The sequence below is a fragment of the Balaenoptera borealis genome, assembly GCF_965194805.1.
Source record: "Balaenoptera borealis genome assembly, chromosome: 1".
NCBI classification, from domain to species: Eukaryota; Metazoa; Chordata; class Mammalia; order Artiodactyla; family Balaenopteridae; genus Balaenoptera; species Balaenoptera borealis.
The window spans coordinates 91,269,619-91,286,457 of NC_138860.1; the positions used below are offsets into that span (position 1 = coordinate 91,269,619).

General features: G+C 40.4%; 2 protein-coding genes across 5 annotated transcripts in view; one reads left to right on the plus strand and one right to left on the minus strand.

Annotated features, from left to right (window-relative positions):
- VTCN1 (V-set domain containing T cell activation inhibitor 1) overlaps positions 1-16,646 on the plus strand; it is a gene marked incomplete at its 5' end in the record, with an annotated part of 36,883 nt that extends 20,237 nt beyond the window's left edge. Inside the window, 1 exon segment of the mRNA XM_082346339.1 lies at positions 68-16,646. Within this exon segment, the coding sequence (XP_082202465.1) occupies positions 68-189 (122 nt within the window). The 3' untranslated portion in view covers positions 190-16,646.
- LOC309617484 (uncharacterized protein) overlaps positions 1-16,839 on the minus strand; it is a 72,014-nt gene that overhangs the window by 39,665 nt on the left and 15,510 nt on the right. The window contains exon 5 of one of the 4 annotated variants that reach the window (XR_014238006.1): positions 16,643-16,750. The exons of the other annotated variants lie outside the window; for them this stretch is intronic. The gene's annotated coding sequence lies outside the window, so the exon portion shown is untranslated. The remainder of the gene's footprint in view (positions 1-16,642; positions 16,751-16,839) is intronic. 4 annotated transcript variants of the gene reach the window in all.

Below are 16,839 nucleotides of genomic sequence, written 5' to 3' on the forward strand. Positions count from 1 at the left end.
ACCAGCCATGTGAAGAAGACATCCAGCTTTTCCTCTATGGCCCTGAACTTTTTCTCTCCCTTTACAGACTCTGAGATTAAAAGGCGAAGTCACCTCCAGCTGCTGAACTCAAAGGCTTCCCTGTGTGTCTCTTCTGTTGCCATCAGCTGGGTACTCCTGCCTCTCTGCCCTTACCTGATGCTAAAATAATGCACCTTGGCTACACAGAAACATGCAGAGTCACTGGTACGAAAGGTGAGATGAATCACGAATGGTGTGGGGGAGCCACTGTGTGCGTTTATGTCCCTGACAGGAATCAAGCAGCTCCCAGCACCAGCCTCAGAGAGAAACATTTAATAACGTCAGGGCAGTAGGCACTATTTCCACTGCTATTGTGAAAGGTAAGCATTTGTTAACAAAGAGTAGAGACCTCATTGACAGACTTCCAGGAAAAACAACTCTATGCAATTCAAATATTTGTGTAAATTCAAACGTCTTTTCATTTATTGAGTCATCCTTGAAGGCAAACATATCTTATTGAAGAGAAAGAGATATTTGGCCCTGATCCATTACTCTGGATTTCACAATGAAACATCATGACATGAGCATAATCGCTCACGTAAGTGGCCTCCTCCCAGCCCCCCTCAACAAAGCCCCTGTTGACTGGAGACTTGACAAAGCACTCACCAACTAGCCCTCTTGCTAAGACTTCCCACTCTCACTTCAGTCCTCTGGCTCTAATTACTGGTAGGACATCTCTTTCTGAATATTCTTCTGCATGTGGAATTTGTATACAACTGAGCTTGTGAAGTTACAGTCAACACCACCACATTACTCAGTGGCACTGCCACCATGCACCGGGCTCACAACCTTAGAGCTATTTTTGTCCCCCTCTGTCCTTCAGGTCAATTTGTTACCAAGCTCTACAGTATTTGCCCATGTTGTCTTTCAGGTTGACCCTAATCATCTCATGCCCTGACTAGTTCTAAAACCTTGTACTTGCTCCTTCCTCTGTTTCAGGTGATAGGAAACAAGGTGCCAGAATAAAATTTTTCAAATGCTATTTTCATCACAGCAGTCCTTTACTCTGCAACCTAAAGTGACTCACTGGGCACTATTATATCAAAGTTAAAGTCCTCAGCTATGCAGTCACAGCTCTCTAAGTTTCTCTCCCTAAGGTTCCTCCTTCTCTCAGCTATCTACTACTGCTCTCTGGCCTTGCTCCCTCTCTCTCTGCCCCTTCCTGGAAATCTCCTCTACTCTATGGTAACTCAGATCCACACTTCCTTCACCCATTTCCTGCTGGTCCTTTTATCTCACATCCCCTTGGTGAGCATGTATAATTTATAATATCTTACACTCTCTAAGGCACATATATTCCTTGTCTAGATTGTTAAGTCCTCAGGCAAAAATCTGTTGATCTGCTTTGCTTTTTTGAGTGTGGTAAAAAAAACTTTACATTTATTTTAAAAAACAGTGATTGAGATGACCTAGAGGGGTGGGACAGGGAGGGTGGGAGGGAGGCTCAAGAGGGAGGGGATATGGGGACATGTGTATGTATATGGCTGATTCGCTTTGTTGTGCAACAGAAACTAACATGGTATTGTGAAGAAATTATACTCCAATAAAGATGTATTAAAAAAAGTGGTTGAAATACAAATATAAAGTTGTATACTTAGATATAAGGTAGTACATGGATATTATAAAAAATTGCAAAGGTGGTATGCAAACTACGAAATCAGAGGAAACCCTTTCTTATGGGGCTGTTGTGGGATCAGGTCAGATCATGTTTCCCGAGGTAAGCTTGTGTCGCTATAAACTTCCCTCTTAGAACTGCTTTTGCTGTGTCCTGTAGATTTTTGGATTGTGTTTTCATTTTCATTTGTCTCTAGGTATTTTTTTTTTAATTTCCTCTGATTTCTTCATTGACCCATTGATTGTTTAGTAGCATATTGTTTAGCCTCCACATGTTTGGGTGTTTTTTTTTTTTTTTTTTGGCAGTCTTTTTTTCTTGTAGTTGACCTCTTGTTTCATAGCATTGTGATTGGAAAAGATGCTTTATATGATTTCAATTTTTAAAAATTTACCAAGGCTTGTTTTGTTGCCTAGCATGTGATCTATCCTGGAGAATGTTCTATGTGCACTTGAAAAGAATGTGTATTCTGCTTTTGAATGAAATGTGATATGGATAGATATCCATAAATATATATGGATAGATAGATATAGATAGATATAGATATAGACAGTCCGTCTCATCTAATGTGTCATTCAAGGCCAGTGTTTCCTTACTGATTTTTTGTCTGGACGATCTGTCCATTGATGTAAGTGAGGTGTTAAAGTCCCCTACTGTTATTGTGTTACTGTTGATTTCTCCCTTTACGTCCATTAACATTTGCTTTATGTATTTAGGTGCTCCTATGGTGGATGCATATATATTCACAATTGTTATATCTTCATCTTGGATTGATCCCTCGATCATTATGCGGTGTCCTTCTTTGTCTCTTATAGCAGTCTTTATTTTAAAGCTTATTTTGTCTGATATAGGTTTTGCCACCCCAGCTTTCTTTTGATTTCAGTTTGCATGGAATAACTTTTTCCATCCCCTCACTTTCAGTCTGTGTGTCTTTAGATCTGAAGTGAGTCTCTTGTAGGCAGCATGTATACAGGTGTTGTTCTTTTATCCATTCAGCCACTCTATGTCTATTGACTGGAGCATTTAGTCCTTTTAATTTAAAGTAATTATTGATATGTATGTGTTCTTGTTGCCATTTTGTTAATTGTTTGGGGTTTGTTTCTGTCTTTCTTTTTCCTTTCTTCTTCTTTTGTTCTCTTCTCTTGTGATTTGATGACCATCTTTAGTGTTATGCTTGGATTCCTTTTACTTTTTTGTGTATCTAGCATAGGTTTTTGATTTGTGGTTACCATGAGGTTTTTATACAGCAATCTATATATATATATATATATATATACATGATTGTATTAAGTTGCTGATCTCTTAATTTCAAATGCTTTTTAACAACCCTGCATTTGTACTCTCCTTCCCTCAAGATTACTGTTTTTGATATCATATTTTACATGTGTTTTGTGTATCCCTTAACTGCTTACTGAGGATATAGATGATTTTTACTACTTTTGTCTTTTAGCCTTCTTAGTAGCTTTGTGCATGACATGATTTCCTACATTTATGTTTATGTTTTCCTATATTTACATTTATGTTTGCCTTTACCTATGAGCTTTTTCCTTTCATAATTTTCATGTTTCCAGTTTTGGCCTTTTCTTTTTAACTTAAAGAAGTTCCTTTAACATTTCTTGTAAAGCTGGTTTGGTGGTGCTGAACTCTTAACTTTTGCTTGCCTGTAAAGCTTTTGATCTCTCCATCAAATCTGAACAAGAGAGCCTTGCTGGCTAGAGTATTCTTGGTTGTATATTTCACTTTAAATATATTGTGCCACTCCCTTCCAAACTGCAGAGTTTCTGCTGAAAAGTCAGCTGATAGCCTTATGGGAGTTCCCTTGTATGTTATTTGCTGCTTTTCCCTTGCTGCCTTTAATATTCTCTCTTTATCTTTAGTTTTTGCCATTTTAATTACAATGTGTCTTGGTGTATTCCTCTTTGGGTTAATCCTGGATGGGACTCTCTGCACTTTCTGGACTTGGGATGTCTATTTCCTTTCCCAGGGTAGTGAAGTTTTCAGCTATTATATCTTCAAATATGTTCTCAGTTCCTTTCTCTCTCTCTTCGCCTTCTGGGACCCCTATAATGTGAATATTAGTACACTTGATGTTGTCCCAGAGGTCTCAAACGGTCCTCATTTCTTTTCATTCCTTTTTCTGTTCAGCATCACTGATTTCCACTACTGTCTTCCAGTTCACTGATCCATCATTTAGTCTACTGTTGATTCCTTCTAGTGTATTTTTCATTTCAGTTATTGTGTTCTTCATCTCTGTTTGGTTGTTCTATCAATATATATTTTCTAACTCCTCTTTGTTAAAAACTTTTAACTTCTCACTCTGTGTGTCCGTTCTTCTCCCTAGTTCTTTGATCATCTTTACAATCACTACCCTGAACTCCTTCTCAGGTAGATTGCCTATCTCCACTTAGTTGTTCTTCTGGGGTTTTATCTTGTTCCTTCGTCTGGAACACGTTCCTCTGTCACCTCATTTTGCTACGCTGCTGTTTGTATTTTTATGTATCTGGTAGGTTGGGTACATCTTACGACCGTGGAGAAGTGATATTCTGTGGGAGACCTCCTATGCGTCCCAACAGCACACTCCTCTCTCATCACTCAAGCTGTACGCCCTAGAGTCCTTCATATGAGGGTGGCATGGGTCCTCCTGTTGTCATAGGCTATGTGGGAGGTCTAGTAAGCTTGGTTAGCCCTTGGTCCAACGTGGCCAGGCCCTGTCTCATGTGGAGGCTGCTGGCTGCAGAGGCAGCTGACTGCGGAACCCCATGGGGACCCAGGAATAGTGCTGGGTCATGGCTGGATGGAGTCAGGGTCCAGAAAACTCTGGTAATATTGTCCACTGACTGATGGGTTAAGCAAGGGTGTTAGTGCCGGTCTACTGGCAGGCAAAGCCATGTCCTGGAGTCCAGCTGCAGGGCCCAGGGGTCCCAGGGCTGGTCTTGGATTGCTGCGGGGGTGGGGGGAGTGGGCACAGTTCCTGACCCAGTTGGGTCTGGGGTGTCTCAAGTTTGCATTGGCCTGCTAGTGGTTAGGGGTGGGGCCCAGCTGCTCCCCAGGGCAGGGTCTGGCCTGCTGGTGGCAGGCTAGGTCTGCAGGCTCTGGGATTGTGGTTTTCTTGCATCTAGTGTCTGCCCCCTTGTGGCTGAAGCTGGCCCAGAGGCTAGAACAGGCTTCCTGGAGGGCAGCATCAGGGTCCAGGGGATTCTGGGGCTGGTACCTGCCCACTGGTGGGTGGAGCTGGGTCCTGGGCCCTTTGGTGGGTGAGGCCATGTCCAGAGGCAGCTATGGGCTCTTACGGCAGCCAGTCTGCTGATGGGTGGGGCTGTGTCCCTGCCCAGTTAGCTGCTTGGCCTGAGGCATCCCAGCACTGGTGACTATAGGCTGTTGGGTGGGGCCAGGTCTTGGTGCTGCTGAGCTAGAGGGAGAGTTTCACAATGGTGTTTGCCAGTACTAGTGTCCACATGGTAGGAGCTCCCCAAAATGGCTGCCATCAGTGCTTGTGTTCCTAGGGTGATATGCAGTTGCCTCCTGCCTCTCTGGGAGACATTCCAGGATTAGTAGGTATGTCTGACCCAGGCTCCTACCAGATTACTGCTTCTGCCCTGGGTTCCAGAACATGTGAGATTTTGTGTGCACCCTTTAAGAGTGAAGTCTCTCTTCCTCCCACCCTTTGACTCTCCTAAAAGTAAGCCTCACTGGCCTTCAAAGCCAAATGTTCTGGGGGCTTGTCTTCCTGATGCAGGTCTCCTGAGCTGGAGAGCCTGATGTGGGGCTCAGATCTCTCACTCCTTTGGGAGAACCTCTGCAATGTAATTATCCTCCAGTTTGTGGGTCACCCACCTGGGAGTATGGGACTTGACTATATCGTTGAGGAGTCTGCCTCTCCTACCTGTCTCATTGTAGTTCCTTCTTTATGTCTTTAGTTGTAGAAGATCTTTTCTGGTAGGCTCCGGTCTTTTTCATCGATGGTTTTTCTGCAAATGGTTGTGATTTTGGTGTGCCTGTGAAAGGAGGTGAGCTCAGGGTCTTTCTACTCCACCATCTTGGCTGGGGATCTCTTGATCTGCTTTTCATTCTTTCTCCTGTTCTCCAAACACTATGGTGCAGTGCACAAAACAGATTCTTTGTAAGGAAGTCTGCCAGTTTCCATCATTTCCGACCTCCATGGTTGTCACTGGAGGGAGATTTCCCTAGGAAACTCTCCTTTGAATATCTCATAGTAGAAGGAGCCCTTTCTTCTTTCCTTGATTCCCACAAGGAAATGAGTTTTTAATATACTGTGACTAGATAATCTGACCTATAAATTATAGCTTATTCATTTTTATCTTGTATTCCCTTAGAGCAGTAAAATTTGCAGTTTTTTTTTTTTTTTTTAAATAAACCAAGACCTGCATGTTCACATGCAGTACACAAAGGGTTATATACTGTTACCTGGTTAGCTGCAGCTCCATCTCTTTCTCTCTAGAATTATAGAGGGATAACCTTAAATCAATTTTTAAAAAATAAGTGAAGAGATCATTACTTGAGATACATATTATAACTGATCATGACACTTTAGGTCACACACATTGCCTGGTTGAGAACTCAGATAGAAGCCACCTTTCCACTTCTATCTAGGAGCCTGCCCATAGTTCCTCTCTCAGTTCCTGTTTGTTCTGAGGATGATCCCTTTCCTTAAGGGAAGATTCAAGCCATCTCCTTTCCCCTAGCAACCCATGATACCATGTGGCCTCAATAGAATATCATCAAAATACAGAAAAACAAGCCCATTTCTGAACAAGAAATATACTCATACAGTGGAAGGGAGACTTTCAGTTCTTGATAAATGTTTGTTGAATGGCTGTAATGGTATCCTATTGCTGTTATTTTCAGAATTCCAGGAATCTGCAGAACTATTTCACCACAAGATATGACCTAGTTTTATAGTTCTAGGGAGAAATGAATTTATGTCTAGAACTCGGGAGTGAACAAATAACATCAAGAAGAAGAAGCCAAAAGCAACCCACAGAAGACTTCAATATGAACAAGATAAATTTATCTTCAAAGACATATATTAAAAGTTGGGAAATAAGTCATCTGAACTAGAGAAGTGTATTAGACTCTGAAGTAAAGTGAATGTGGAGACAAGTATATCCCCATATCTCAGGGACCTCCCCATCCCCATCCAGGGAGTGAGAGAATGGGATATTGCATCTCATTTGTCTCAGAATCTTTAGCTATACTGCTGTAATGTTGCTCTGAGGAAGTTTCTAGAAAGTTTTGATTGCAATATATCTACATTTTATAATCCACAAATTAAACTGTGGTGGATTCAGTAAGAAGCTGCCAATCAGCTGCCACTTCACAATTCAGAGGTAGCTGTATTTTAGTGACGGGTCAAATGATTCACTTTTCATTTACAATGCAAAAGTGCCCTGGCATCTCCTCCCACCTGACACATGCTTAAGATATGTGGAAAATCATAATTTTAACATAAAAAATGTAGTTGGGCAACACTGATTTTCTAAACTACGTGAACACCTGATTTTTAAAACAAACGAATGCTGTTTTACTTCTCAGATGATGTTCATCCTGGAATGGTGCAGGAAAAGACCTCTCACCTTGACTGTGTGTGATACCCTGCCATCACAAGGTCTGAGGCTTCTACTCTATACCCTGCGTGGACAGTGATCGCCCCAGCTTTCACCAGCACCTAGAGCGGTGGGGCACAGCCAGGTGATTTTGCACCACCTCAGGGGACACCTGGAAATTCTGGAGACGATTTTGTTGTCACAACTTGGAGGTGCTACTGGCATCTAGTGGATAGAACCCAGGGATGCTGCTCAACATCCTACAACATACAGGCCATCCAGCCACAACAAAGAATTATCCAGCCCAAAATGTCAATTGTGCTGAGACTAAGAAACCCTGATGTAGAGTAGAAAAGGATCTAGAAAACAGGGGAGCAAACAAACTGTTTGCTTCCTAAAATTAGGCATTAGTTTCTCTCTCTTTGGCTGCTGCCTCAGCACAGAGAGCCAGAACTCAGTTTCAGGCAACCAGGAATTCCTGATGGATTATCTTCAGCTGGTTGAGCTTCTACGTTCCTTTCCTTTCTTTCTACTCTACAAATTAAGTCCTGTGAGAGAGCTGCCTGAGTTCCATCACAAGTTCTTTCACTCTGAATTTAGATCTCAGGACTCTGCCTAGTCAAAATTCAAATTAAGGTAGCAAAAACATGTAACTTCCTTGAAACAGAGATTTCTGAAAGCAGGGGCAATGAACCTTTGAAATGAGGCCCTGAGGAATGAAACTTTGATGGAAAAGAATGTTTTCTTTCCAGGCCCATTCCCACACTTTTTACATGTTGACCACTGCCTCCCTGGCACTTTGGACCTACTGTGCCTGTATTACATTTTGTTATAGAAAACTTGATTTTAGAGTTCTGACCATTCAAGAGAATGATTAAATATACATTTCCTATGCTGTTGTCTGCCTGGTTTGTCAAAGAACACAAGTATAAGGGAAAATGGATAAAAAGCCATACATCAGGTTCTAAAGATTAGTACATAGCACATAATGGGCCTTCAATAAATGTTTGTTGAATGAATGGATGAATGAATGGATAAATGAATGGGAGGGAATGATTGATAGGAGCCTGTGAGTATGGGCAAGGTGGCTGGGTCTAGTTTCTTAAGGAAACTACATTAGGCTTTACCAGCCTGCCAAGTCTCCATCTGGAAAAATAAGTGGTGACAGTAGACCTGAGGCAGATGAATGTGGGAGAATACACAGGGGTGGACAAACCCATTGCTCTAGTATCAAAAAAATCTGATTCTTACTAGTCAGGAATTATCAAATTCTCAAAATCTTAGAGGTGGAAGGACCTCAAAATCCTCTTTCCTAGTCCTTTCACTTTTCAGATGAAGACCCAGAGGCCCAGGGTGAAGTGTGGGTAACTGGCTATCCTCAGGCTATATAACTTGCTCAAAATCACACTCGTAGTTGGTGGAGGAATAAAGTCTAAAGAAAATTTAATTGCTAAAGAGCAAATTCCCAGGGGACTTCTGAAATAACTCTGCTGCATTCCCAGCTTGTTCCCAATCGGCCTTTTGCAAGAAGAGAATAATGCTGAACCAAACTGAGAAAGTAAACTGTGAAAGCATAACGACTCCCAACCCAGGTTAATTCTTTGGCCTTGTCCATGACCACACAGTGATATGTGCAGAGGCATTAGACACCAGATGCACCATATTAACTGAAGTACAAAGACGAGAATATGATGTACCCCACAAACATCTAGGGAAGCTCAAATCCGGATGCCAAATGCTAAAACATTTCAGAAGTATTAACAATTTGAGGGAACAAGTCAAACTTCAAGGAGAAGTACTGGCTACCAGCTATACCCAGATTTGTTGGAAGTGCACAGTGACCTCAATCTGTGCCTTGTTAATTGGGGGATGGGGCGTGCGGGGGGGTCATTGCTGCATAATAAGGCTTCTGCCTGATGGCATCTGTGATGTGCTTTGGTTCTATTAATGAAATTTGTAATTCCTAATCTCCCTCCAGCTGTTAAAGTCTCCACACATCCAACCAGCTGCTCTAATTCAGACTGTCTTACTATACGCCTGAGCACCTTGCTCCTTCTAACACTGTCGTACTTCCTCTTTCACATCAATCATCTCCAGGAGTTTCAGTGTGGGAGCCATGAGTAAAAATTAACAGTCACAAAAACAGAACCTTAGAGATGCTCTCTTGTCTTTCTTTAAATTCTCTCTCTCTCGAGCATAAATTCTTCTTTCCCATGAAGCTGTCTTTGAGTGGTCCTGTGCACTATGATTTTACTCTTCTCTAGTCTATACATGCAATTTAACACAAAATCACACGTTGTTTTTGTCTATTGCTCCTCATTGCTGAGTACTCGGACAGTTTGAAGATGATGACAAAATAAGGATGGGGGCCTAGGCAGTCTTTGGAAACTTGCTCTTAAAAGAGGATCAAGCAGACACTCCCAGGAAGCTTTGTTTACTGATAGCATCTGCTGGGCCAAAGCAGTTAAGTCACAACTTAGAAGGGGGGGTCTGTAGTTACCACTACAGGAGCCTCTGTGTCTACTGAACGGCATGGCTCCCCCAGATAATGATATGCCTCTCTCTTCTCAAAGTCATAATTTCACCTGCAGCATTATCTTATCTCTTCAGCTCAAATCTAATTGCCTGGCCTAAGAAGTATCCTTAGCATTTTCAATTATAAGGTGATTACCCAAAACTCTAAAGGATACTTCGAATAAGAACTTTATGGATACCTTGGTCTTATATCCCTTCTTTAGAATAAGCCAAAAGTGATGCTCAGTTAATCTAGCCTGTAAGCAGTTCATAGCAAACTGAAACCATTTCCTTTCTCTCTTTGCTTTCCACATTTGCACTTCCCAAAATTTATTTGTAACCATTATGTTTCATTATAAGGAGAACTACTAGGCTTTGACAGATAAAATTCCAGGACCTTATGGTACTTTATTAAGTACTTTGATGAAGGAGATAACCGTATACAACTCAAGTGGTAGGTCCAGGTCTCATACCTAGGGTAGGTGAGACTGGAAATGCGACAAGTTTACAGCATAAAGACAGCAGTTCCTATTGAGAGGCAGTAAGTACCCCAGAAGAAGCCAAGTCACAGACTGCTAAATGAGGATCTACGAGAAAAATGACAATTGTCTTCAGTTCCTCTCACCTTCCCTTTTATCCATTTTCTCCCATACAGCCCAATCAACTGTCCTCTAGACCCTGAGTATTCTGTCTTTCCACCATTCTTTCCATCACAACTTCCCCACAGGCACCCCCTCACCCCAAGAAAACAATGCTCCCTGGCATCTAGCCACACATGAGAAGGTAATTTCTCGACTACCTTTTTCATTAGCTTAATGTACTGTCTTCCCACGGAGGTAAATAATCCTCACTTCACTGAAGTAAAGCAGGAGTAAAAATATCCAACTAGTGAGAGATCCTTGGGGTATCAAGTGTAGACCAAGGACTCTCACTGAGGGTGCGGGGGTGCTCTTTAACAATACAGGCGTCACCACTTCCACCCCCATTGCTGCAGTTAAGAATCACTGCGTAACGTGAGACATATTTGAATGTGTCACCTTCATAAACATATAACTATTGTGGGAGTGTGAGGTCTACTGACACAAGTAACCATGTTTAGAGAAGGAAAGGAAATCAAGTACTTCCTAGGTCTCAAACATCATACTAGGTATTTGTCTCATTCAGTCCTTATCTTATAAGGTGGTATCACCTTGACCCTAGCACCATCACCATCACCATCACCATTTTACAGAGGGGAAAACAGGTCCTGAGAGGTTAAGTAACTTACCAAAGATCATATAAGCCAACAGGTTGAAAAAGCATTCAAACTCAAATCTCTCATCACAAGCCATACTATTTCTGAAAAAGTACGGTCATGTGTAAAAGTGCTATAATATTTGTAACATTATATAAATATTGGCTACTGTGTTATTATATATATTAAACTATGAGGACTCATTGGGAGCTTTCACCTTCATTGCTCATGAAGATCTGAAGCCATCTGTAAGGAAGACGGTCCTTCTTCCTGGAGGAGACTGCAATGATTCCTAAATTACACTTGGGCATTTCCACCAAAGCCCTTCCCTAACTCACAAAGGGGCTGGCAGTGAAACTGCAAGCCTCCTCCTAACTCACTCTAACGTCACCTTCATGTGTTCCCAAAAGTTCCTTGGGGACTGTCTCCAAGACTGCAGAAGATGGTTGTAAACTGCTATAATCGTCTTTACCAGATGATCCAAAATGTCTCTTGAGACCAGTTTATATGTTCCATGTTGTTTGGCCTCAAATATACCTGGAAAGAACATGTTTAATTATTATAAGTTCTTCCTTGAATTCACAAATGTTGAGCACTGGACCACAAATGGTCCTGTCTACTCTGCCAGGACGAACCACACCTTTTATGCAATCAAATCTATCAATTTTTTCCATTTTTGTTTCTTCTTTTAGTACTTATGTTTACATATGTTTAAACATGCCTTCTGTACCCTGGATTACATTAAAATATTAATCTTTATATTTTAGTATTTCCATGTTTCTTTTTCAACATTTAAATCTTTATTCCATCTGAAGTTAATTTTTTGTGTAATCTGTGAGGTAAGCGAGTTAAATGTTGTTTTTTCAAGTGATTCTCCAATACTACTTCTTAATTAATTCATCCTTAGCCCTACTGACTTTTTAAATATTTTACTATATTGCATTTCTTATAAGTATACTTATATCTGTTTCTGAACTTTTGATAACCTGTGAGACCTACAATTTTAACCAGTATATATAGGAAAGGAAAAAGAATAGTTACTTGCAAATATATTCACCCAGCTATTCCCTGGAGATGGCAGTGGGTGGCTCAGACAACAGAAATTTATTTTCTCATAGTTCTAGGTGCTAGAAATCCAAGATCAAAGTGTCAGCAGGTTTGGTTCCTCCTAAGGCCTCTTTTCTTGGCCTGCAGATGGCCACCTTTTCAATGTGTCCTTACATGGTCTCTTCTCTGTGTACATGCATCCCTGGCGTCTGTTCCTCTTCTTACAAGGACACCTGTAATATTAGATTAAGGTCCACCCATATTACTCCATTTAACCTTAATATTACTCCATTTAACCTTAATCACCTCTTTAAAGGCCCTATCTCCAAATACAGTCACATTCTGAGGTACTGGGGGGTAGGACTTCAACATATGAATGTGGGGGAACACAGTTCAGTCCGTAACACTGGCATAGAAGAAGGAACTAATAAAATTAGCTATTATTAAGTATTAAATATGTGTTGGGCAGGGCAATTGAATATCAAGGCAACCATAATAGGAAAGATGTGACCAACTTAGCTTTTTTCCCCCTATTTGACCAAGAATAGATGTTTAATGTTTGAACAGTTGGGACACAAGAGAAAGCCTTGTCCAAAGAGCTACTGCTTCAAACCAGGTCAGAGGACACTTGAAGACTAGAGCACAATGGCTCAGCAGGTGGATGCTGTTAAGGGAACTGAATTGGCTAATGGCCTCCGCAAACCACAGGTTACTATTTTAAATGTCACAAAAGACCACAGAGCATGAAAAGATGAAAAATAAAACCAGTGTGGGTCCAATCTTCAAACAAGTAGAACTGAGTGACAGGGCAGTTTGGCTCCATGTGACTAAACTAAATTGCTGAGAACTAAGGCTGTCTTTGGGCTAGAGGTAGACTACAATCTTTTCTGTCCTGGGGCTCTCAGGATAGAAAACAGCTTTTTTCTTTTTTCTATCCTTCTCACTAAAATCCTTTTTGCAGTCCTTGTAGAGTGAAACATCTGTGTGTTGGTCAAAGTCATGCAAAAGGGACACTAACTCTAGTGCTACAGAATGTAAATATAAGAGGGCTTATTTGACACCACATACAAAAATAAACTCAAAATGGATTAAAGACCTAAATGTACTACCAAATATTATAAAGCTCCTAGAGGAAAACAGAGGCAGAACACTCTTTGACATAAATCACAGCAATATCTTTTTGGATCCATCTCCTAATGTAAAGGAAACAAAAGCAAAAATAAACAAATGGAACCTAATTAAACTAAAAAGTTTTTGCACATCAAAGGAAACCATCAACAAAATGAAGACAACCTACTGAATGGGAGAAAGTATTTGTAAATGATATGACCAATAAGGGATTAATATCAAACATATATAAACAGCTCATACGACTCAACATCAAAAAAACAAACCCAATTAAAAAACGCGCAGAAGAGTTTGCAGCAACATGGATGGACCTAGAGATTAGTGAAGTAAGTCAGAAAGAGAAAGACAAATACCATATGATGTCACTCACACATGGAATCTAAAACGTGACACAAATGAACTTATTTACGAAACAAAAGCAGACTCACAGACGTAGAAGACAAACTTATGGTTACCAAAGGGGAAAGGGAGATGGGGGAGAGGGATAAATTAGGAGTTTGGGATTAGCAGATACAAACTGCTATATATAAAATAGATAAACAACAAGGTCTTACTGTATAGCACAAGGTACTATATTCAATATCCTGTAATAAACCATAAGAGAAAAGAATATGAAAAAGAATACATATATATATGTATAACTGAATCACTTTTCTGTACAGCAGAAACTAACAAAACATTGTAAATCAACTATATTTCAATTAAAAAAATGGTCAGAAGAACTAAACAGTCATTCTTCCAAAAAGGAAATGCAGACGACCAACAAGCACATGAAAAGATGCTCAACATCGCTAATCATCAGGGAAATGCAAGTCAAAACCACAATGAGATATCACCTCACACCTGTCAGAATGGCTATCAACAAAAAGAACACAAATAACAAACGTTGGAGAAGATGTGGAGAAAAGGGAACCCGTGTACACTGTTGGTGGGAATGTAAATTGGTGCAGCCACTGTGGAAAACAGTATGGAGGTTTCTCAAAAAACTAAAAATAGAACTACCGTATGATCCAGCAATTCCACTCCTGGGTATGTACCCAAAAAAAACAAAAACACTAATTTGAAAAGATACATGCAACCCAATGTTCACAGCAGCATTATTTATAATTGCCAAGATATGGAAGTAACCTAAGTGTCCATCAATGGATGACTGGATAAAGAAGATGTGATGTATATATATACAACAGAATGCTACTCAGTCATAAAAAAGAATAAAATTTTGCCATTTGCAGCAACATGGATGGACTTAGAGGACATTATGCTAAGTGAAATAAGTTGGAGAAAGGCAAATACTATCACTTATATATGGAATCTAAAAAATACAACAAACTAGTGACTATATCAAAAAAAGAAGCAGACTTACAGATATAGAGAACAAACTAGTGGGTACCAGTGGGGAGGGGGGAGGGGCAATATAGGGGTGGGGAAGTGGGAGGTACAAACAACTGGGTATAAGATAAGCTCAAGGATGTATTGTATATGAGGAATGTAGCCAATATTTTGCAATAACTGTAAGTGCAAAATAACCTTTAAAAATTGTATTAAAATTTTTAAAAAAATTTTTGAATTAAAAAAAAAAGAGGGCTTATTTGGGGAAAAAACTTCCAAGCAGATTTGAAGGAGCACAGCAATCCTCTGAGCTGTTGTTAGAGTGGAATGCTTAGGCTGGGCATAGCTGCACTGGACTCATCAGGGCCAAGCGTTCAAGTAGAGAGTAGTCACCCAACTCCCATTACAGTACAGAGTGACCCTTCTGCACACTAATGCTCTATATATTTGTAGGAAAAGAAAAAGCAGGCAACTATGATGCTATGGAAGACCCCTGAGGAAATGGCCTTGTTAGAAAGGGTATCCTCCAAAGCTCAGAAGCTTGTACTAGGTCATTCTCCTGTCAAGGGCTTCCAGGGCCCTCCACAGGTACAGCCTGCTCAGTCAAGGAAAAAGAATAATCACATTACCTATCTATCAGCCATTGTAGGGAGGGTCAGGCAATCCTCAGTATGTATAAATGTCATTGGACTACTGGTCAGTTGAAATGGCAGCACAAAGAGTGACCAACTTTGTTTAAGAGCTTTCACACGGTGTGGCCACACTGAGCCAGCTCCCTGCCAGGTGTGGAAAGAAGAGGCCTACAGGACTCTGCTCAGATTTGTATTAGGACCCAAGCTGTGATTTAAAAACAAAAACAAAAAAAACCCCTCTGGAGTTAGACTGCCAGAAAGGGCCATGAAAGCAGATCTCTAAGTTCTCTTGTCATTTGAAGACCACCCACAGTCTCTTATTCCCAGAACATAGATAGCTTCTGAGTTCACTAAATGATCAATTCCTTCCCTTTGACTTTCCTCTCTGCTTCAGATACGCAATTGCTCTCTGGGCAAACGATGGTCCAGAATCCTATCATTAACAGTATGAAAATAGTAAAGATGTCGCAAACATATATTATGGAGCAGATGTAATTTACACCAAAGGAAGAGGGTCATTTTAACTGAAAGATCACATACATTTTTGGCAGTTACAAAAAAAATCTGATAATTCTCAAATTTTTATCTCCAGTTTTCATCACTTTCTCTTGATACAGACATGTTCCCAACTATTGACTCAGTACCTCCATCTGAAGTTATTTCATTCTAAACATATCCAAAACAAACTCATTCTTGTGAGTTGTAGTATCTACTTAAGTCATCCAAGCTAGAGGTCTCAGAGTCATCTTTGATCCCTAACACATCCTTATTAATTTGTCATCAATTCTTGTCAATTACACTCCCAAAATGCCTCTATAATCCATCTACTCCTCTTCATCCTTATTGTTCCTGCCTAATTCAGCATCTTCTCGTAAGTGAACAATTGCCCAGCCTCTAAACGAATCCTCTTGCCTCCAGTTTCATTTTAATTTTTGATTTTTGATCCAAGAACCACCCCTTTGAGGCATGGTAGAATTTAAGACTGACTTCTTCTGAACAAAGTAATTTGCTTCAGGAGGAGAAAAGCAAGAATTCATTAGGCCTGATTCACAACAGAGGAACGACAGAGTTAAGAAATAGAGGAACAAGTCTTTCCCAGTCAATGTGGCATGATGCTGTGGTTTGATCCAATGATTCTGGCAGAGTACTATGCATGTTACTGAGAGGAGAGGGAGGGAGATTTCTTGATGGGAGATGGAAAGACAGAGGGAAAATGGCTGCTCAACGAGTGAGTTAAATTAGCTAAGAATCTAATAAGACTCAAAATGGGTGGCTATTAGCTTCCCTTAATTAATGTGCAAAAAAACTTGGGTATGTACCTACTCTAAAAATTATATACAATTTTTAACTTATAGAGAAAAAATTACTCCTAAATCCACCACCCTAATAATGATCACTGTGTCTGTGCACGCCCTTTCCAGTCTCTGTCCGCTGCACACACAGCTGCAATCATAGCCTTCATCTTGGGTAAATATATAGAATTATATACCAAAAGATTTGATAAGTTAGAAAAACAACTGACCTTACTTAATCTCAAGCATTTCACTTGAGGAATTTTCAATCTGGAGTACATCATTCGTTAGAGAGTAGTTCCTGCTGCTGAAGAGTGAAGTTGCAGCTTGGGTTGTACCTACACAATACTATACAAAAGAGAAGTTGGCAGAATTTGGTAAGGTGCTGTAGATTTAAAATTAGTGGACCCCAGATTTGGGGGAAATG